General features: G+C 32.3%; 1 protein-coding gene across 1 annotated transcript in view; it reads left to right on the top strand.

The window, feature by feature from the left end:
• Positions 1 to 24,458, top strand: part of LOC145268371 (chromosome-associated kinesin KIF4A-like) — a 123,580-nt gene that overhangs the window by 71,988 nt on the left and 27,134 nt on the right. Inside the window, exons 14-20 of the mRNA XM_080123922.1 lie at positions 5,232 to 5,323; positions 8,841 to 8,985; positions 10,727 to 10,837; positions 11,684 to 11,767; positions 12,318 to 12,434; positions 17,774 to 17,914; positions 18,903 to 18,997. Coding sequence (XP_079980048.1) covers positions 5,232 to 5,323; positions 8,841 to 8,985; positions 10,727 to 10,837; positions 11,684 to 11,767; positions 12,318 to 12,434; positions 17,774 to 17,914; positions 18,903 to 18,997 — 785 coding nt within the window. The remainder of the gene's footprint in view (positions 1 to 5,231; positions 5,324 to 8,840; positions 8,986 to 10,726; positions 10,838 to 11,683; positions 11,768 to 12,317; positions 12,435 to 17,773; positions 17,915 to 18,902; positions 18,998 to 24,458) is intronic.

The raw sequence follows: 24,458 nt of genomic DNA on the forward strand, positions 1-24,458 counted from the left end.
ATAGAAGATCACCTGGTCTTCTCTAAAATATGTAAAACATATAAAAAGAAATAATGGAAGTAAAGTACAAAAAAATCAGCATAACTTTCCCAGAATCCTGAAAAATAGTTATACGTACTTGAAAGACAATGCATATGCTGAGACAACAAAAAAGACAAGTAAACCATGCCAACATAATGAAATACATGATCAATATAAGGAACTGATAAACAAACTGATTACATTAAACATTAAAGAATGGTCAGAATTTCAAAAAAGCCTAAAAGAAAAATACAAATCTGGGAAACAAAATAGAAATAACAAATCCAAAGAGAGTAAGAATCCATCTACAACTAAAACATTTAAAAAAAAATATCATAGAAACCAAGAAAACAACCACCAGAAATTAATAAAAATATAAGCAATGATAAAACAGAAAATAACGAACGCTTCAGAAAAGAAAATCAAACAGACATTCAAAATAGATTCCAAATTCCAGAAAAACTAAAAACCAAAAACACTCGGCATAAAACAAAGAAAACAAATACAAGTAAAATGGAAAAATGAAAAAGAAGCCAAAACGACATCCCAAGCAAGACTCGGATCAACATCCAGATCCAAACAAAGAAAAAAATCAACAGAACACTCCACCAAAGACACAAACTCCGACAAAAGACAAACCCTCTATCTCCAAAGAGATTGAAATAGAAGAAAATTAAATAACTTCATGGATAAAAATAAAACACAATAAATCATCCAATGGAATTGTCATGGAATAAAATTAAATTATAACAAACTTTTTATACTCATTTCAGTCTTCAACCCAGCCATTATCTGCTTACAAGAAACCTTCCTACAAAACAATAGCAATTTCAAAACATCAAACTATTTCCATATCACAATGCTAATGGAAGCACCTCAATTCTTGTAAGGAATGACATACCTCAAAGTAATTTCTTTGTCAAAACAAATCTCCAAGCAATTACAACTCAAGCCACATTACACAAAACAATCACAATCTGCTCAATATACCTCCCCTCCCCTCATGAACCAATAAATGAAAATGAAGTAGAAAATTTAATAAAACAACTACCAACAACAGAATACAAAATCCAAACAATGGAAGAATTCACCGAAGTACTCATAACAATAACCAAAAGAATGCATACCCCAAAATTCTTCTTCCGGAAAAACAAACCATGGTTCAATCCAGAATGTAAAACAGCTATCAGACAGAAAGATATTGTTAAAAAAATTAAAAAAAAAAAAAAACAATCAACAACTTAATAGAATACAAACATCAAAGAGCAAAAATTAAAAAAGAAAAAAAAAAAAAATCCAAAAGAATCTGCTGGCAACAATTTAACAAAATCAATACCACCACTACAAAACCCAAAACCATCTGAAAAATGATTGGAAAAATATCCGGAAAATATAATCTTAACCAATGAAACATCTTAACATCTCACAAAAAGACAGAAAATAACCCAAAAAAGACATCAAATCAAACAAATCTCTCAAAAGGAACATCAGTTTTAGTGCTGAAATACATGCTCTAATCCTAACTCTCAGTCTAGCCTCCAATAACAAAGAATCCAAATTTATAATCCTTTCAAACCCCCAATCTACTTTAAAAGATATCAAAAATAAAAAGATGGACAACCCCCTAATCAAAAAATTACTCCACAAATTAACAGAATCAAACAGTAAAAAAAAAATATTTTCTGCTGGATACCAAGCCATTCTGGTATGAAAGGTAATGAATTAGTAGATTCAGCAGCAGAAACTGCCTTAAATCTTCCAATTGATTCAAATTTTAAAATTCCATACATAGATCTCAAACGACATATCAACATATAAACGACAGAAAAATGGTAAACTAACTGGAATGAATATCCTAACAACAAACTTCATCAAATAATTAAAGAACAAAATACAAAACTAAACAGAAAAGAAGTCACATTAAAAAAAAAAAATCGGTCATACACATTTAACCCACTCATCTCCTGATAAAAAAAAAAAAAATTAAAAAAAAAAAGCCAACACATCTATATATCTTGTCAAACACCACTCACAATAAAACAGACTAATGAATCCACTGATTTTGTAACAAGGAATAATTTCTACAAAGAAAAAAATATTAAGAATTTATTGATTAAAAACAATCCCCACATCATACTTTCATATCTTTAAAAAAATTGGCCTTTATCAAAGGGTTGACATGCCATAAAACCCAACAAAAAACATAAAACTGTGCAGGTTACATGATTACAAAAATGAATCATAGCTTGAAATAAACAGAATCCTGAACAGAAGCGTGTGCTCTATCCAAACTCTCATAAATGGACCTGAGATAATCACGTCAGCACCAGACAAAACCAAACTCTTTGCCAAGAACTTTGCAGCTAATTCTAACCTTTGCGACCAAGGCTGCCAACCTCCAATATTTCCTCCTGTATCAGAAAATATGTTATATGATATACAAATATCTGTACGTGATGTTGCTAAGCTAATCAAAAACCTTGATTCCAGTAAAGCAACCGGCCTTGACGGTATTCCAGTTGTGGTACTCAAAAGACTTCAACCAGAAATTGCGCCCATCCTTACAACACTGTTTAAACGTTGTCTTAAGGAGAATTGCTTCCCGTCACCCTTGAAAATTTCCTCAGTATGCCCCGTATTTAAGAATTCAGGTGATTGCTCATCTCCCTTTCAGTACAGGCCAATAAGTCTCCTGTGCGTCATGAGTAAGTTGCTGGAATCTGTATTAAATAGAGAAGTAATCAACCATCTTAGCAAAAATAACCTTCTTAGTGACACACAATATGGTTTCCGTTCTGCTAGATCTACAGCAGATGTGCTTACAGTTATATCTCATAGGATTAGCGAATCTCTCGATGGAGGCTACCTTTCTAGGGCAAGTTGACATATCAAAGGCCTTTGATAGAGTATGGCTTAAAGGTTTACTTCACAAGATCTCCAGCTTCGGTATAGCTGGAAATTTCTTAATTATTAAATCATTTCTCTCTGATAGGTTGATAAGAGTAGTAGTTGATGGGCAGAAATCTGAAGCTCTTGCTGGAGTCCCTCAGGGGTCCATCCTGGGCCCAACTCTTTTCCTGATCTATATTAATGATCTTCCAAATCACATCCTTACATCATTAAACCAGGACCAATAACTACAAGAAACCTTCTCTACCACCAATAGCAATGGCCAAGAAAACATCTTTCTACTCCCTTCATAATGACCCTGCTAATTAAGTCCCTAATAGTGGCCCCCTGCTTCAAAGTGGCACTGTGCCTTGTTTGGGGTGAAAATTGAATTAAAAAAAAAAAAAAAAAAAAATTTGTAGACATCTATGCTGATGACACTACTATCTATGGTAGCACATCTTAGATCGTAAACGACCAAGTTCTCTCTGATTCTCTCTCCTCTGATCTTGAGCAAGTGGTACAATGGGGAAAGAGATTGCTTGTTACTTTTAATGCATCTAAAACCAAGCTTTTATATTTACATCATCAACGCTCTGATCCCCATCTGGCATCAATTGAAATGAATGGCTCTCGTCTTGAGAAGGCGTCATGTTTTGACAAGCTTCTGGGCTTGACCTTTACTCCTGATCTTAAATGGAACATACATTAAATCTGTTGCCAAGGCCACTGGAAAAATGGTGGGATCCTTTTATCGATCCAGTAGATATCTCACTGTTGATGCAATTCTCTATCTATATAAGAGCCAGGTACGTCCAAGGATGGAGTACTGTTGCCACATCTGGGCAGGAGCTGCTAGAAAGGACTTATCCTGCCTTAATAGAGTTCAAAATAGACCAAGTAACCAAGATGGCGGCCAAGAATCAAATGCGGTCCGTGGCATAGTTAACGGCAAACTGATTGAATTCAAAATTCGACAATTTTTATAATAATTTTGAAACGTTTTCATTGGTTTAGTACAGCCGGTGTTTATAAAAATAATTGGCGAATCCATTCGTCTCATACTCCCATTAGGAGTCAAAAACATTTTACACAACCTCTTTCTCACAGAAGAGATGTTGCAAGTTTGTCTCTGCTTTATCGTTATTTTCATGGCAGGTGCTCGGCTGAGCTCCATTCTATGGTCCCCCCTCGCCAAACTTTCACAAGAAACACCCATCTAGCAGAAAACACTATCACTAGTTTCCCCCACTCTTTATCTGTGCCTAAACCTAAGTGTAGATTCCATGAGCAAAGCTTCTTTCTCAGAACTGCACCCCTATGGAATTGTCTTCCGTTTTTGATGAACCGTTTTTGGAATTGTCTTCCGTTTTTGATGAACCGTTTTTGATGAACCGTTCCATATATGTTAACAAATTTTACTGAATCTCCATTACTAACGGTTACTATATTGTCCAATTTCTGCTGTACACTCTTTAACTCTTTAAGTTATTGTTTTATCATTTTGCATTCTGTACATTTTGGATCGATGTAATCTCCAACCTTCTTCACATGCATCTTTTTAAATTTGGGAAAATGCTGTATTTAAACCCTTAATTCAATTGAACAGAGTAGATTCTTGTTTTGTCGGGCAGATTGGGTAGAAGTATTAATTTTGATATTCTTATTATCGTAGTAAGGATTGTACCTGGAACATCTAGAAGACTATTACGATTGATTGTTAACCAATGCTTTTAACCATAATCTGTGTTTATGTGAACAAATTATGAATTTTGGGAGCCTTTAACATAACTGTGTGTATTACTATTTATCTAAATGGTTAAATACAAAAAATTAACCCCCATTTCTCAGACTAACAGTAAAGCCAAAACACACTATCTTATGTTAATCCAATGTTGCACAATAGACACATCATCTTTGTTTTTATATATTGCTTATGTGCATGTGATTCTGTTAAGAGCTTAACTAAAATGCATATTGTTTTTGAAAGAAGTTAATTTTATTAGTTATTATTTATTGTTTTTTAATTCAATGATTGTTTTGATTTTTAATACAACAAATCATTCTGTTTTGAATATTGTTTTATTTCCTGGAGAAATATTAATATTAAAAAAGTTAAATTTATATTAAAATTAACAAAATGTTTATCTATTTCTACATGAAAGATTTTGTGGTGACAGCAAAGTTATGAAATGTTTACCAAGTTGTGAATGAAATGTTTATTATTTTTAATTAATATTTCAAATAGCAAGCCGGTTAATTACTATATAACTGTTTATATATTTTTTAAACATTAACAACTATTTTTTGTTCTATTTTAGACTGATAAAATTGAACTTCAAAATAAAATTGATGCATTAATGAAAGAAAAGGCTGTTCTTGAATCTGCTTTATCATCAGCAAAAACAACAAAGTGAGTTGGTCTTACATTTTTTTTTTTTTTTTTCAGACAAAAATAGTTTATATAAATCTTTTAAACAAATAATTTGTTTGGGTAAATCATCATTTATCAACCTTCAAATATTGCAAACTATTTCAATATATTTAATTTGATGAACTTGTGCCAGTTAAAACAAATACTTTACCATGACTGATGTTTATGATTTTTTTCAATTAATTTTAACTCAGAAAAACAAAAACTAACAACCCTAAACTTGTTTTGAAAATACATAGAAAGTAGATAGTGGACCAGGGGTTTATATAATGAGAAATAATGCTAAGGTTTATTTCTGGTCCACTGAAACTACTAAGGAAAGATACAGAAACCACTTGAATTCCTTCAAAACTGGGTTGAATTTTAGCTTTTATAAAGTTTTTATTACCTTAGCTAAATATTTTAAAGAATTTGTTAAAATAATATTCATTATGAATTAAAGTGGTCAATATTAGATAAAGCTAATAAGAGAAAAATGTAATTTATGCACTTTAGAACCCTTTCATATATTTACATCTAATAAAGATTTACTTAATAAAAAGCAAGAAATTCCACAAAATTGTCTCCATAGAAAAAGGTATAGGCTAGCCCATTTCAAGTCCATATCAATAGTATTTTGACAAATCAAGCTAAAATTAATTATGTATGTTGCTGACTATAGAATGAAAAACTAAATTTTATTAATGATTTAGTATTTTAATATAATCACACTACAGTTGATTTAATTAGGGATGAAATTTATTTTTCTGCTAACTTTAAATTAGGATTAATACTAATAATTATTTTTCCATTAATTAGGTCATGTGTGAATTATAAAATGATATACTTTTGAGTTCATTACATATATGAAATTTTATTTCTAAAACAATTTTTTTTTTTTTTTTTTTTTTTTTTTTTTTTCACTTATGATAATTATAACTAAGGTACATACATACCATGGTTAAAAGCATTAAAATAAAAAAATTTAATTTAAAGATTAGAATTCTAATGTATAATTTGTAAAGGCTTCTCAGAAATGGCCATTTGCTTTAATGTTTATACCAACATGATTAGTGACTTATTACTTGTCACTGCATTTTTAATATTTTGTGTAAATTATCCATTAAGTGAACTATGATTGAAATTAGATATCACAGCTGTCTAATGAGAAGAAAGATAATATTTAGGAAAATGTTTACAAATTTGTTTTGAATAACAATTAATTTGTTTATTTTAGGTAGCTTCAGTTTCATAATTTATGTTTGAAGATTTTTCGATTGGCTTATGAATCTAATTGGATTTTTAGCTGATATCTTATAAATATTTTAGAAATAGAATTTTCTGGAGTTTTATTTAGCTTTGTAGATTATACTCTAAATATGAAAATCTTGAAAATGTGTCTCCAATCTTATGGAAATCCAATATAGCAATGTAAGACATTTGCTACATCTGTCTTGAATTACATTTTGAGGGGGAAGTGGTTGGTTAACTATAAATGTGTTTTTTGTAAATTTTACACATCTCTATTTATTTATTCTCCAAATCCTTTTTTCATTTGATATGATGAACTTTTTAGCATTGTTTTTATGACCATCAATTTGTCTCTGAGGAGTTGTTTAGTGGTTGTTCACCATTCAATGAAACATGTGTAAGTCATACTATAAAGAAAAATTCAGGTTTTTATATGAAATAAAAACTTATGAGAGTAAATTAACTACCTCTTTTCTCTTTGGAATGATAATTAATGACATATATAAAATTTCAAATAGGGAGTACTCAACTTCTCAATATATTTGAACTTAACTAATTTATATATGTACTAGCAGGACCTGTGCACCAGCGTTGCTTGGTGGAAGTACCACCCTCCCTCACCTACCTGTAAAAAAAAAAAAAAGAATTAAACTACAGTGCTTAATGGGAGCCTCTGCCAGCCCAGTAAAATGGTGGGCACTGGCGCCCATGGTCATACCGTTCCGAAGTAACGTTACTATCTATAAACCCATTCTTAACATGGAGATTTGATTATGTGTTGTGATTATTCTGTACTTTCACCTAACGTGTCAAATAAAAGTAAGGTAGTGTGGCCTATTAGATAGGTGTTTCCGTTCGCTTGTAATCTATATATATAAAAGCGAAAATGTATGTATGTATGTACGCTTTTCTTCGATGTCCACAAAAGGCTTCTTTCAGAGAAGCGCTCGCTCGGTTCACAACTTAAAACTTTTTATATCATCTATAAATTGTAATATCTCACACTTAACCACGGAGCTCGCCTGTCTATTTAATTTCATTGACTTTCAAATGTTAATTATTCGACATTTCCCGCATCGGCACGCGTTACATTCGGTTTTCGGTATAATAAAAAATAGCGAAACTCTACTCTAATCACAGGCCCCACACCCTCCGGGGCCCGGGTGACAAGATCAAAGTATAGTATCTGTTCCGACAGATACTGCAAGCAAAGACCAGATGTGGGGGGGCAACCCCACATACCTTACCTTTAACCAGCTCCCATTTCCCACCTCTCGGGAGCTGGTCCCCTTTTCCCCTTCCCCTTCCCTTCACTCCTCACATTAAAAATTGGCCTTGTGCCTAATTTGCTCGGTGGGGGAGCAAATAAATACCCACAGGCCCAGAGCCAGTGGTCTTTAGAGAGCTAAGTAACGTTTGGTCAATGTCGACTTCGTTATATCAGACGGTAGCTTGGGTTTTTAAAAACAAACCGATTTATTGACCTCATTAAAAACTGTCCCGCACAAAATGCTAACTGCTGAATATCTATCGGTGTCACGTCAATCAAAAACGCGTACCTGTTTTTTTTTTTTGTTTTTTTTTTTTTTCTCACACTTTACTATTTTCCAACTGCGCGTCGTCAAGGCTTTTTTTTTCACGGGCACCTGTTTTTTTTTTTTCACACACACCTACAAACAGCCGGGCAACGCCGGGTACCCCTCGCTAGTCTATAATGAAAAGAGAAAAATTTAGTAAGAATTAATTATAACCCAGTGCATTTATTCTGAAGGGAACATTGTGTCATGAGGAAAAGAATACGACTAAAAAACGCTGCAGCGGACCTGAACAATGATTCCTATAGCCTTTAAATTTTTCCTTTTAACTTTGTCTTAATTTTTTCCAGCAATTACCATCGAGTACAGGCTTAATTTTCAGATTCAAAAAAGAAATTTAAGATAGTATTTTTAATGACTGTAGTAGTTGTGAATTAATTTGTAATGATAATGTTCTTATAAATGGAACACATACCTTTTTTGCCATGTCAGTTGTTAATGCTACCCCTAACCGTTAACTCAGAGTGGCTGAACGTATATAAGGTTGGTCCATCTATCATGGATGGATATATGTACCTTTTCAGTACATCTAAAGTTATATATCTGCTTATTGTTGGTGGTAGTGAAGAAATTTGAATTTAGCCCAAGAGAATAGTTTTCAGTGCTTTGCCTTATAATGTTTACAAAGGGTCAGTAAATGAATATATTGGCAAACTTTATTATCATTGCAGACAATCAGAAACACGTGTACAAAAAATTCGAGAGTTGGAGCAGAAAGTGTTGCAGTTGCAGAAAGAAAAGACAGAAAAAGAACACGCCCTGAAAACGAAGGAACCACTTGAAAGCAGAGTTGCAAATTTGAATGCAGAAATTAGGGTAAGAATCTGAAGTTTGAAAATGTTGACCATTGTGAAAGGGATAATGACAACGTGGGTGTGCCAGGTTAAAATGCAGTCAGTTCCATAGCACCACTTTCACTCCTAGATGTTGGCAAACTTTGCCTGGTACCTCTTGTAAGTCCTTTGTTCTAGAAGAAATCAGGAAATCAATGCCAACAACAGAATGAAACTGGTCCAAAAAAAAATCGTACTATTCTGATTCATAAAATTTTATATTACCAATGCACAAAAATCTGTGGTATTAGTTAATGCACACACCCCCTCAAGAAGAAAACAAAAATAAAGAAAAAATCTCTTCTGTATGTACTTGTGACGGAAAGAAAATACTGTACACTAAAAATCACATAGATTTATTAAGTATTATTTTTGTAAAGAAAATCATTTTTAGGCAAATTAGAGTTTTCACAAAACTCATGTTAAGATGGCTTTTTTAAATCTTGAAAAAGTGCAAATTATTTGGAATTAGTTCCTCCAAAAAATGGTGTTAAGAAATTATCAATCTCATTTAGAGATAAAATTTTATTTTCCTTTTATAAAAGTAAAACTACTTTATCAATTTACATGATTTATGGTGTGCGATATTTTCTTTCTGTTGCAGATATATGACACAAATTTTTCTTAATTTTTGGCGTTTTTGTTTCTTTATCAGGGAGCAGTGGACTTAGACCAAATCTGTCACGTTATATTATAAAGTTTTCATCTGGAAACTAATTAGCTACAACCACAACTCCCAAAACTGGTCACCATCTTTGTATGTCACTGTAATAAACTTAGTACCTGTTATCTCCATTTCTATTGGCTACTAGTTGTTTCGACTGGAAGTATCACAAAGTAATTTATTAAAATGATTAGTCATAATAGACCAAAATGTATTCTATTGGATTTGATGTAGTCAGTAAAAAAATTTTGTAAATAGAAATTTTATTCAGAGTAATTCAGTCAAATGGCTGATCTGTTTCATAAGAAACAGAAATGCATTGTAGATTTGATTTATTAAAATGCATTATAATATAAAAAAAATTTCATGTTTGGAAACAGATCAATAATTAACGTATATTGTTAATTAATTAGATTTTACATGTAGCTTTTATATAGAAGCTATATGCATAAATGGTAAAGGAGGAAATCTCGCTCTATTTTACATATCAGATGGTTGATTGTCAAAATTCTGGTAAAGTTTTTCCAAGTCTAATCATTGTTTTCTTTGGTCTACTCTAATGCCAGCTTTCCTTTTCTTCATTATACTCAGCAGATACAGTGAGTTTGCATGCTGTTTGATGGTGTTGAATAATTACTCATTAGTAATATGATCTTTGTAGGAAGTGCTTAAGATTCTCTCGAAACCTATCCTTATGCACTTCTTCAAAAGGACAGTTAAACATGGTTGTTTTTTGTTTTAACGTGTGGAAAATCCAGCTCTTCAAAAGGGGGACACTTTGGGTTGGGACAAAAGTTAGAATTGCTTCAGTCTAGGATTTCTCCTTCACTGGCCAAGAACAGAACAGATGAAGTGTAATATCTAGACCTAATTATACCTAGTTAGTTTTAGTACACACACACACATACATTTGGCATGATGGTTAGAGTGTCTGCTAATGAGCTGGAAGACAAAGGTTCTATTATTAATCTTTTCTTTTTTTAATTTAAAAAGTTTTTATTCAATTTTATTTTAGTTTTTTTTTTTAAATTCATTTTTACTTTTCTTTTTTACTCAAAAGAATATGAAAACTCAGCGGGTAAAGATAATGAAACAAATGAAAGAAGACAGTGATTCCTTTCGGAAATGGAAATTACAAAAAGATAAAGAAGTCAATAAGCTTATGCAAAAGGTAATTTCTTGAAATTTTTATCAAATTGTTATTGCTGTAATACTAACATAAACAATACTGAATTTTAAATGGAATTTTTTCCCTCCATATAATACTAGTGCACCATATTGTTTCAGTCGCAAGGTTATCTAAAACAGCCTTAGAAATACACTTGTAAATCTGCACATGCATTTATTGTTGTTATTTTTGGTTTTCTGTTTGTTTTACATGCTGGCGTGTGTTGGATGACTTTTAGAAATTGACCTTCAAACTTATCTTTAGTCAAATTTAATTGGAGGTTATTTCCTTAATTGAGGCAAGTTTTTTTATAAACTAGATACACTTCAAGATACCAACACCATTTTTAGATGAAGGTTAAAGAGTGCTTTTGACTTTTTAAAATCTTCACCTTGACTTATGGTTAGAAACAATATATTTCTTTTTTTTTCTTTTTTTTTTTTTTCTTTTTTTAACTTTATTCTTTGAGATTTATGAATTAAATTTGCATTTTATTTTACTTATTTGTTTTTTTCTAAAAAGAATATTGAGCAAGATTTTAAAATAATTTTACATATAACTCAGAATATATAACTTTTCTTAAATATGTACACAGACAGGCATCTAAAAATGTTATTGTAAATTCATTCTTTTCTCATAAATTCTAAATACAGGCAATATATTAAAATGCAATTTTGAATTTTAATAGATTTTTGGAACAAATTATCTATTAGTTGATTAATAAAAACTTAATCGTTGAATAGATTTAGTTTTTGACATCTTCCTGCTAATGTTTAAGTAATTTTGCTATTAAGTCATTTTACTTCAACATGTTAATTTTTTCCCCCCATTTCTTTTTCCTTCCAAAAGGATCGCAAGCGGCAATTTGAAATACAAAAACTTATGGCAGCTAATGAAAAGCAACAAGGTATCTTAAAGAGGAAATCTGAAGAGGTATGCCTTTTTAAGTTTTATTTGTATCTATATAAAGTTACATAAGTTTTGTATATGTTTGTGTATATTTGTGTAGGATTCATTTCAGATCTAATTAACCAATCATTGTGAATTTGGGAACACAGCTACTAGGTATAAGAGGTTCTAATAAGGGACTTATATGGTTTAATTTAGTTTTGTAAAAAAGGGTTGGAAGCCCTTTATGAAAATTCACATACTTCAGATTTTTTGTGAAAATTTACCAGTAGATATTAGACATTAATTAATAAATATTCACTAAATTGTAGTTTATTTTTCTTTTTTTCTGAAACTTAATAAATGCACAATTTGAAAATTTGATTATTTATATTTAGATACATGCAAACTAAGTTCAAAATAATATAACAGGAAAATTTATGAATATACTTATCAGTGAAAAGTATTAGTGCACAACAAAGATTATAGAAAATTGTTAGATAGAATTTTATTATAAAATTAATTATTCAAAGTCAACCAACTACGAATGACAAGAATACACTGACTTTATTTGTTATTTTATTTACTTTTGTAGGCTTCTGCTGCTAACAAACGGTTAAAAGAAGCTTTGAGCAAACAAAAGGCTGTGCGACTCGATCGGCAAAGAGAATTTGAAAATTATGGAGCCAGTAAAAATGCGCAGTCACTAAAAGTAAGTATTAGGTGCTATATATATATATATATATATATATATATAGTGTAGGTAGACAGATGATTTGTTTATAGTGATGAAGGCTTTGTATAAGACCATCTACACTTTTTGGAACAACTGCTAATCTCAGGTGGTGTGATTGCTTGTCACAGACAGCAGACAGTAGATCTCTGGTTTTTACATCCGTTTTTCTTTCTAGATGCATGTGTTAATGAATAATGAGGGTGTATTTTTCCCTGTGGTTTTAAACATACCCTCAGATACTAACCTTGAAATTTCTGTCCAAGCGCAATACATCCAGCACCCAATATTTCCAAATGGTCACCCATTTGGTACTGGCCATGGTTGCTTAACTTTAATGATCTAATGAGAACCAGTATGCTAACATGACTATGTCATCTCTATCTCTACTATTATATAAAAGTCACTCTGCGTGTGTGAGTGAGTTCCTTCCTCATAAGAGCGGAAATGGCTGAGCCTATCTTTTGCAAATTTCATACAACACTGTTATATTTCTGGCAGTGTTCTTAGATGTGTTTTGTGCAGAAATTCATCCAATAAGTATCAAACATCGAAAAAATTTGATCTTAAAAATAGCTTCTCTCTTTTATAGATAAAAAAGAATTTTTATAGGAGAATATTTTACATTACACCAGCCAAGGGAGATAATAAAATCTCAGCAAATTATTTCTTAAACATATTTATCTGGAGATATAGTTTAGTGGTAGAACAGATAATCTGGAGATATAGTTTAGTGGTAGAACATTCGATTACAGAACAAGTGATCCCCTCCCTGTTCAAGCCCAGGTGTACCTCACGATTGTAATTTCATTTTTTCATATTAATCAGTGCAGTTTACAATAAAAGGAGAGGTATCATTTAAAATCACGATAAATCATTTCTTCGTTTGCATATTTTAAAACTAAACATTGATCATAAGTGACCTTTCCAGGGACATTCGTCGTCGAATCCAAATATCAGCTGACATATTATAAACAAACACTGGTGGAATTTAATAAATGGCTTTATCTTTATTTTTATTTTATTTATTTATTTTTTTTTTTTGCGAATTAGTCCACTGGGGAAATTACTCCTTGTAATGGAGAAGAGGATTGATCCTACAATAATACATACGCAATCTGCATAAATTAAAATATGTTTGTGTATTGTACGGCCACACAATACTGAGCTGCTAGCTAGTATGCATATATATATATATATTATAAGGTAAAATTAAAAGCCAAGAACAATGCGAGATTTTTTTTTTTATATAGAGTAAAATTAAATGCAAACAAAAGAAATAAAGTTCTTTTTTTTTGTTGTTTGTTTTTTCTTTTTCACACAAATTTTAACTCTAAACAACAGTAATTTTTTTTTCTGTTGTATTCAATGGTGATATAAATCTCAATATATTTCAGACTTATTAGTCCATTTTCAAGAGAAGACAGCGGAAGAGTGTTCAAAATTGGAAAAGTAGCCGCCGAGTTTGCCACGTGATACCGCGAAATATAGAACAAAAAATGACGTTAGGAGAACGTTAAAATAAATCAGTTGATGTTTGAAATACTTGTTGCGTTTGTGAATCAAGGGAGATGACTATTCAAGCAAGGTTTTTTTTTTTTTTTATAATTATTGTTTTTCTTATGTTTTAAACTTATATTATAAAAGCGGAGCTCAATTCCAGTCTATTGTTTAGTGTGGGAGTATTTTTTGAAATAATTAAAGATTCGAGGATACGAAGTTGACCTACGTTTCTTGAAGAAGCAAGAATGTTGATGTGAAAATCTGGTTCTGAATTAATGCAAGTGCGAATATGTTTATAGAACGACGAAGCAGTAGTGTTTAAGTGCTCTTTAATGCGGTGATGAAGCAATCTGGTAGTGCTTCCGATGTAAGATGCACTGCATTTAGCGCATTGTAGGTCGTAAACAACGTGGTTCTTAAAGCATAAACCTGTGTGTGATATTGGGCAATTAGAGAGTGAACAAGGGGAAGGTGTATGCGATGGATGTTTTCGGTTGAGCTGTTGTCTTAAAGTAGATCCAGTGTGGATGAGTTGAATGTTGAGCCCCTCGCTGCGGATGGCTTCTCGGATTGAAGATGAGATTTTGTCACTGAGGAAGGGTAGTTTTAGAAAACAATTGTTTTAAAATACAAATAAAAAAAAATGGTGCCATATGCACTGAATTCTACAGAAAACCCGTCAGCAAACGCCTCTTCGTACATTTCAAATCTGCGCTACCTCTCAAGGACAAACTAAACTACGCACATGCCGAAATCTCACGCATACAAGACAAATGCACTAACATCTCCGACGAACATACACACACTAACAATTTCCTACAGACCCTCTCACTAAACGGCTACCCTAATACGATCCTATCCTCACTTAAAAAGAAAAAACGCAACACCCGACCCTTCTCTAACAATTGTTTTCTAAAACTACCCTTCCTCAGTGACAAAATCTCATCTTCAATCCGAAAACCCATCCGCAGCGAGGGGCTCAACATTCAACTCATCCACACTGGATCTACTTTAAGACAACAGCTCAACCGAAAACATCCATCGCATACACCTTCCCCTTGTTCACTCTCTAATTGCCCAATATCACACACAGGTTTATGCTTTAAGAACCACGTTGTTTACGACCTACAATGCGCTAAATGCAGTGCATCTTACATCGGAAGCACTACCAGATTGCTTCATCACCGCATTAAAGAGCACTTAAACACTACTGCTTCGTCGTTCTATAAACATATTCGCACTTGCATTAATTCAGAACTAGATTTTCACATCAACATTCTTGCTTCTTCAAGAAACGTAGGTCAACTTCGTATCCTCGAATCTTTAATTATTTCAAAAAATACTCCCACACTAAACAATAGACTGGAATTGAGCTCCGCTTTTATAATATAAGTTTAAAACATAAGAAAAACAATAATTATAAAAAAAAAAAAACCTTGCTTGAATAGTCATCTCCCTTGATTCACAAACGCAACAAGTATTTCAAACATCAACTGATTTATTTTAACGTTCTCCTAACGTCATTTTTTGTTCTATATTTCGCGGTATCACGTGGCAAACTCGGCGGCTACTTTTCCAATTTTGAACACTCTTCCGCTGTCTTCTCTTGAAAATGGACTAATAAGTCTGAAATATATTGAGATTTATATCACCATTGAATACAGCAGAAAAAAAAATTACTGTTGTTTAGAGTTAAAATTTGTGTGAAAAAGAAAAAACAAACAACAAAAAAAAAGAACTTTATTTCTTTTGTTTGCATTTAATTTTACTCTATATAAAAAAAAAAATCTCGCATTGTTCTTGGCTTTTAATTTTACCTTATAATTTTCTTCAACAATGCTTCAAGCAAACTACAACCTACTTATATATATATATATATATATATATATATATAATCTTTATTTCTTCATTTTATTCGCTTGGATGTACAGTTTACATGTTGACATGTGTTGGACAGCTTTAAGAAATGGACTTCCAAACTAACTTTTGTCTGGTCAGGTCTTTAGCTCTTTCTCTAAAGTCTATTTTTGTCACTTCCTTCAATGTTTTCCAATGTCTTCTGCAACTTTAATTGTTTTATATCTACTGAATCCCGAACTCTCAACCCTATTTTTCATTGTGGCTGTACCGTGGAAGTTTACTCTTCTGCACACATCTTCCTATACTGTCTAGATCTAATCTTCCTTTAAGATGAACAAATCATATCATCCCTATCTATTTATCTAAAGTTAATTATGTGTATATTCTTATATATTTGTATTTACATGATTCTTAAACTAATTAATTCATCATTATGAATTTTGAAATATCATTGCTAGGCATAAGCAGTGGTAATGCCAGCTATATCTCAATTTAATTTTATGCAAAGTAGTCAGAACATTAATATATCATATCAAATTTGAACACACTATACAAAACAGCAACTGAAAATTTAGTTATTTGAATCCAAGTAAATGGAATTGTAAAAATCACATACTCCTAAAATCAATAATTATAAATTTTGGAACATCGCTGCTAGACGTAAGCAGTGGTAATGTAAGCTATATTTAATTTAAGTCAAGAAAGTAACACATTTATACGTACAGTTTGGGAACATAGATTGACAGTAATGGTATGTCTCTATAAAAACTAATTAAGGATTCTAGTTCAAGGTTCCAGAATGCTGTTACTTTCAACAAATCCGAAGTGTAGAACTGCTGAAACAAAACAAAAAATCTGAACTCTAATATAAATATTATATATATTCCTGTTATCTAGAAGGGTATTAACCCAATGAATCATGGGTACATGTGTTTTATTTTATTAAAATTTTGAAAAAGAAAGAAAAAAATTTATGGCATTTTTGGCAAAGAAAATATAGTTGACATATGCTAATTGTTTGCTTTAATGAATCCCCCCTTCCAATAAAGATGGTATTTATTTGCTCCCCCACTGAGCAAATTAGGCACAAGGCCGTTTTTAATGTGAGGTAAAAACCAGCTCCCCTAAAAGTAGGCAAAAAGGGGGCACTCTGGTTACCAAAAATAATAATTGTCCCAGTATAGAGGGTTTCCCCTCCATTGACCGGTACAAATTATCTTAAGTGCAGCATCTGCCGGAACAGATACTACACTTTGATCTTGTCAGCCAGACCCAATAAAGATAAGTAATATTAATTACTAAGTATTGGACTTTGTACGCATCTTTGCCTAAGAAGGGCTTTTTTATTTGCATTTTTCTTTACGCTTTTTTTTTTTTTTTTTTTTTTTTTTTTTTTGAAATTTAGCAAATTATTGAATATACTTTTTAATAGGATTTTAAAAGTTTACTTGTGATATCATTTAGTCCTTAAAATTATTAAGTGAATAAAACTATGAGAAATTTGTTTTTTATCTCCATACAATGATTGGATGTAAAAAGCTTTCAAAACTTTCAGTTTTATAAGTACATGAGCCTTTGATAAGAATTTTAAAACCAGTTTTAAATTTTGAAGTATCACTTTTAAATAACTATAATGGTGCGTTTGTTTATGGAGAAACAAATACGTACCGATAGATTTAATTTCATATGTAAGCTATTTTATTACATAGGATTCTTGTATTTAAACATTTGTTTTATGCTTATTTTTAATTCAATAAATAGTTGATTTAATAGTAAAAAAATTAAGATAATTCAACAATAGAAATACACACATCAGAAGTGTTTGTACAATTTTATTAATATAGTTTTTTTTAATCAGATTTCCCATTCAACTTACTAACTATGCATTTTTGTTTGTGCTTATATATAATTTTTCCAGAACATTATTCTTAATTTTATTTCCATTCTCTTTTCAGTTAATGCTTGAAAGGGAAATTGATGTGAAAGTCAGTTTACGAGAAACTAAACATTATTTACAAACGCTGATAGCGGATCGTATTCTTCTTCACTCACAAGTCAAAGATTTAAAAACAGAACTAAACGAGCCACCTAAAAAGGTAAGTTGTATTATTGGAGATGCAAAGTCTGGGCAAGTCGAAAAATACATCTACTCGGCAAAAACTATAAAACAAATACCTACAACGTTGTTATATTCTTGATCAGCATTGCTCCAGATTGAATAATGTTTGAAAATAAAAAAAAATTATTCTGTAGGAATCAACTAGACTGGGTTTCATTAGTCAACCATTTCCACTGTTATCCATTATATAAAAAGATGAAAGACTTATATTGTTATTATTTTTAATATATTAAAACGAATGAAAGAGAAGTGGAGTAGAGGACTTTGTAAAAAGTAGAAAGATTGAAAAATAGAGAAATGGATTGAGAGAAAGATAGGGGGGGTAGATGTTTTGTAAAAATGTTACTTTTATAACCTGTTACAAAACAGAACGGGTTATAAAAGTAACATTTTTATGGTTCTAAGTAACGTTGGATATTACTATGTAATAAAAGAAAGTAGGAAAAAGGTTATGAAGTAAAATGTTATAATATAAGAAGGGATAAGAAATAATAATGTTGAAACAATGACCCTCTAAGAAAACAATTGAAAAACAAAATGTTATGCTTTTTCTTAAATTCACTGTATGCATGTTTTTAGATCAATATCAAATTTCAAACTACTTATATTGCTGACAGAACACCTACTCACTTTTTTTTTTTTTTTTTTTTCACATTAATTAATCGACTTTTTATGTCTTTTTCCTACATAAGACAATTTCTTTATTTATTACATATTAACTTTTTTTTTTTTCTTTCATCTTATTCCTGGAATTGTAATTTAACTTAGGTCGCAAATTCACTAAATTAATTAGCTCTCATCAGTAAGTAGTAGCTAGGTGAGATTTTATGCTCCAAATATCTCAAAGTAGAACTGTAAAATAAGGATTCGTCTCTATTTTAAAATTTAGAATTAAAGATAAAGATCAAATATTTATAAAATTCAAGAATTTAAAAGAAAAAATTTTTTTGTTTTGTTTTTTAAAGAAACATTCAGGTAATAATTCCAAGATAAATGACAGTTTCTACAGAAAAGAACTTGAGGAACAAATAAAAATGCTGAATGAAGATATAAAAGTTAGGTAAGTTCTGTTTTTTTTTTTTATTGGGTGTTTTTTAAAGCTCAAATTTGATCTAGACCTTTTTAAACTCTAGTTTGATTTAGACATTTTTTTCTTTTTTTTTTTTTTGTAATGTGTATTTTACATCTGTTTACATTTGCATTGCTCTTTAAGCAAGGTTCAGATTAAGGTCATTGGTTAACATGAACCTTGCTTTAGTTCAAGCAGAAATAACTGATTCTCAATTTGTTTGAACTTCTATTAGTATCAGTGTGAAATAATGTTTTTTTTTTTAATTTAAATATAATAATCAGTTAAAGAAGAAAAATCTACTGTAATGAGTGATTAGAATCACAGCCTTTAATTAACAAATCAGAAACCAATGCTATTTGTGAATATATCACTTTTGTTAGAATTAGTTAAGCCAGTAGAACTCTATAATGGCCAAGTTAGTTTTTTTTATTATTTTATTTATTATAAATATTTAGTATGGCAAATTGTTTTTATTACAAGAGAACTGGAACAGAACACTAAAAGTCTATATTACAAAGATGAGAAAATAAGACTATAAATTTATATTATTCACATTACTATTCTTAGTTTAGTTTTTACATTTACAATACTTTGATTGATTTAATCTCTGATCTTCAGGTGCATCTTTTTGAAAAATAACTTAGAATAACATAAGATTACCACTTCTATTCAGTCATAGCTGACAGAATGAAAACAATCTACTTTCATTGCTAAATAAAGGATTCAGTTTAAAAATCTGTTTACATGCCAGAGTTCATGTTATTTCAGAGTTCAAAAAGTTGCAGCTGAAGAAGGCGAAAATAACCAAGATTAGAATAGTAGGCAAATAATGCAAATTATCAATCCTTATCTCAAAAATATTCATAGAAATAATTAGATTTCAGTAAACTATTTCAAGCTTACTACTGACTACATTTGTTTAGGTCCTTATCATTTTGCATCTAATAGATTCTGTCTACAAACTTGCATACTGTAATCATGTGAACCTTAATTTCTCATCTTCTGCCTAGATTTTCTCATCACTTTTGAACTCTTACTGCATATTTTTGTCCTTTTCAAGATTACCTAAAAATATAACGAGCATCTGATTCAAGGCAAAACTAGTTATTTGTCTTTGAACCGAAGCAAGATGAGTCATTTCTGTTCGTTTCATGAGGGTTACTAATTTCTCCTTTTATTTATTTATTTTTTTCTCAACATTTATCAATGGATTAATTTTTATTTCCTGGATTTTACTGTTTTAAACTTTTATTACACAAAAAAACTTGATAGCTTTTGTATAGGAAGATATCGTTGATTTGGTCAGATTGAAAGAATGGGTAAGTGCTCTTGGGTTAGTAGATGTAGAATAGTTGAGTTAACTAAGAAAAACATGGGAGGAAGTGATAAAATGGACTTGAAAAAAAGATAAATAAAATCCTGTCCAAAGATAATATATTGTCTGCAAAGTTGATTCAATTTAGTTGTAGCATAAGTTATATTGTAAAGGAGGAAAGATAAGATATTAGTATCAGCCTGCCCCAATTCGCAAAATGATTGTCATTTTTAAATACAGTGCCTTACAATAGGAGCCTTTTTTTTTTTTTTTTTTTTTTTTTTTTTTAAATTCAATTTTCACCCCAAATAAGGCACAGTGCCACTTTGAAGTAGGGGGCTACTATCGGGGACATAAGTTGCAGGGGCATTATGAAGGGCGATGAGTAGCAAGATGTTTGTTCACATTTCACTTGAACTTTTGCATATCAGTACAGTTGGGAAAGCAGAATCCCGGAAGGGAGTTCCAAAGTCTAGCAGGGAGGAAACTATTGGAGTAACAGGCTTTCTTACACCTAGAGATCTCTACTGTAAAGGGATGGAACTTAGTTGCTTTTCCGGTTTGTCGAGGGTAGTCATGTCGAGGAGGTACAAGTGTTTGCAGTTCGGCAGAGCATTCACCATTAAAGAATTTGTAGAATAGGCAGAGGAATGCAACATCTTGTTGATGGGACAGAGATGACAGTTCAGGACCTATCAGGTTGGCGGCTCTCTTTTGAACCCTGTTCAGGAGTGAGAGACAAGCAGCAGATGCACCAGCCCAGATGTGACAACAGTATGCCATACATGGGCGAATAGTGGCCTTATAGAGGTATAGGATACTGTCAGGCGTAAGTAGTTTTCTAGCACGGTAGAGGGAGCCAACTTTTCTTGCAGCGGCCCTGGCAATGCCTTCAATGTAATTGTTCCAACTCATGTTTCCTGTGAACGTTAGGCCAAGGAGTTTGAAAGATGTACTCTCAGATAAAGAGTCGTTGGCCATTGCAATAGGTGGTAGAGAGGGTTTCTTGTAATTATTGAATGAAACTAATTTAGTCTTGGCAGCATTGAACGCGACCAACCACTTTTGTCCCCATTCCACCACAGATTGGAGGTCTTCCTATAGTGTTTCTGCCATTTCTTTAGAAATGTGTTCATTCGTCTTCCTGTCGTGCCTGCCATAGTGTAGTGTCATTAGCATATATACCCATCTCAGAGGCAATTTTGTCGGGGAGGTCATTTATGAATATCAGGAACAATAGCGGTCCAAGGATAGAACCCTGGGGCACCCCCGCATTTATATCATATTGTTTAGATGTACGACCGTTGAGGACAACCTGGATTTTTCTCTTATCTAAGAAGGATTTAATTATGTTAAGTATTCTACCAGTGATACCGTATGATCTAATTTTCCTGAGAAGACCCTCATGCCATACCCTGTCAAAAGCCTTAGATATATCTAGAGCTACCGCTCTGCCCTCCCCTGCTTTGTCCAGTGAATGGTATATACGTTCAGAGATTAGTTAGGATGTCTGCTGTTGAACGGGCTTGTCTAAATCCATATTGTTGGTCAGTCAGAAGTTTAGCATCTGTAAGATGATGGACTAGAGCATGGTTAATTAAGGTCTCAAATATTTTGGCAAAAAGTGGAGGAGACTAATGGGGTGATAATTTGATGGGTCAGTCCTTTCGCCAGAATTGTTGAATACTGGTACAACAGAAGCAGTTTTCCAACAGCCCGGAAAGCAAGCTTCATTAAGGCATTTGTTGTAGAGTTTGGAGAGAACTGGAGCTACTTCGGCTGAGCACTTTTTTAATAGCACAGCTGGGATAAGATCGGGTCCACATGCTTTTGAAGTGTCAAAGTTTTTTATGATAGCATGCACCTGAGCAGGGGTGATTTTCAGATCGTCTAGCGTGGCATCTGTCCGCATAGGAAAGTCAGGTAGGGGGCGGTTGGAAGAGTCCAGTGTGGAGTTTGAGGCAAACCAACTGGCAAGCATGTTAGCCTTGTCGGTTTCTGAGGAGACAACCTCGTGATTGTTGATTAGTGGGGGAATTGTTGATTGCCCATTATTTACTACACTGTTGTAGATTTTCCAGAAGTCTCGAGTTCCTAGTTTTTGTGCTTCGATGTGCTTTTTTTTGTCATGATAGTTCTGTCCAAAAATGTTAATTTTGCTGTGGTTTCTAAGACTTCAAACGATTCATTAAAGGGATAAGGGAATTAGCTAACTTGCTTCATCAAAGAATGACTTCCTGTCTCTGCCCCCCCCCCCACATATATACACACTCTGTATTTTTTATTTTTTTATTCTGACTTTCTTAGTTCAAACTGATTTACAAAAGAAGTTTTTTTTTTTTTTTTTTTTTTTTTTTTTTCTGCTGCTCTTTTGGAGCGGGGCGGGGGGGGGTCAACACCTCCTCTCCCCTCTCCCTCCCCACACACACACCTTTTAATTGACATTTGTAGATCTGTAGTAAATGTTACATAGATTGCTCTTAGTCCTTTTCCTATTTAAAAAAAAATTTCTTTTGCTCTTATTTGTGTTATAGCATTTATTACATTACATATAACAAAATTCATGTGTTCGTATTATTTGGATTCATTGAACTACCTTTATTATCCTGAGTTTCATTTTCACTGTTGTATATGGAAGGAGACAGATCCAAGTAATAAGGATCGAAAATAATATTTATTATAAGATAAGGAAAGTGATGGAATCGAGCTCAGTATTCAAAAGTTGAAAAAGGATACATACTGCAATTTAGATGCAATCCTAGGAATGTGGAGTATTGTCCATTGTGTTGGAATAACGATACAATTAAAGGTCAGAGTTAGGACAATGGAAATCAATTTAAGTAATGTCTTTGTGTTGGAAAAAACGTGGTCAAGACATATGTAATATGTAAAACCCACATGAAACATTATTCACGTGTTTGAGCATGTTTTAACGTCACAAAGAAAGATAGATTCAACATATTTAATTAAAAGGGTTCGAAATCAGAGCTAGCTGGCAGTCACAGCTCGGAGACTCTGGAGAGTTGAGTTAGCCGAACCCTTTTTGAAAGTAAGGCAGAAAGGAAGACAATGAAAAAATAGGCAATAAAATCCCTCCTCCTCATCATTATCATCATCATCATAACCAGCTGGAATAATAAATATCATGTAATAAGTAAACCTTTTGTCTTCGTTTGTCATCCACCGAAAAGGTAATGTGATTTTGTCTATCGTCTTTGTAAAATGAACTTTATATCAAACACTCTCTAAAAGTGTAGCTGTCTGTCACCATTACCAATAATGAATTCCCTTCTCCATGTTTAAAAGAACTGTTTATTGCACATCTTATCACGTTCATATGTCTCGTAAGAATAATATGAAATCTCCAAGAAATTATCGCCATCGTCGTTATAGGAATCCCCCCCTTATTCAACATCACAACGTTTTGGTCGATGTAACCTCCAACCTTCTTCAGGTGCATCCTGTCGAACTTGAGAATTTGGACAGAATTTAGAATGGAACCCTTTATTTACTTCATGGAGTAGTATGCTCTAGTTCCATCAGCCATGACTGGATAGAGGTCCTAAATAATTTGCAATTCTCCACCTGTATAAAAGCCAAGTACATCCAAGGATAGAGTATTGTTGCCACATCTGGGTAGGAACTGCTAGAAGCTGTTTATCCTGCCTTGACAAAGTTCAAAATATACTTTGTAGCCTAGTGGAAGATGCTCTTTTCTCTTTCCTGCAACTTATTTCCCACTGACGAGACGTTGCAAGCCTGTCTGCTTTATTGTTATTTTCATGGCAAGTGCTTGTCTGAGCTCCAATCTATGGTCTCCTTTTTGCCTGACTTTTATGAAAAACACTCATCTAGGTGAAACCACTATCAATAATTTCCCCTACTCTTTATCTGTGACTAAACCTAAACATAGATTCCATGAACAAAGCTTCTTTCTTAGAACTACATGCGTGTGGAACTCTGTTCTGTTTTCCTGCTTTCCAACTGACTACAATATGGTTGTCTTCAAGTCCAACATAAATAAGTTCTGGATGAGCTGTTCCCCTTAAGTAATTCAATTTACCAAATTTCTACTAACAATTACTATATTTTCCCATTGACTGCCATACACTCGTTAACCCTTATCCTCGAGTA

Source organism: Euprymna scolopes, chromosome 43, assembly GCF_053919585.1.
Source record: "Euprymna scolopes isolate OS-2025 chromosome 43, ASM5391958v1, whole genome shotgun sequence".
NCBI classification, from domain to species: Eukaryota; Metazoa; Mollusca; class Cephalopoda; order Sepiida; family Sepiolidae; genus Euprymna; species Euprymna scolopes.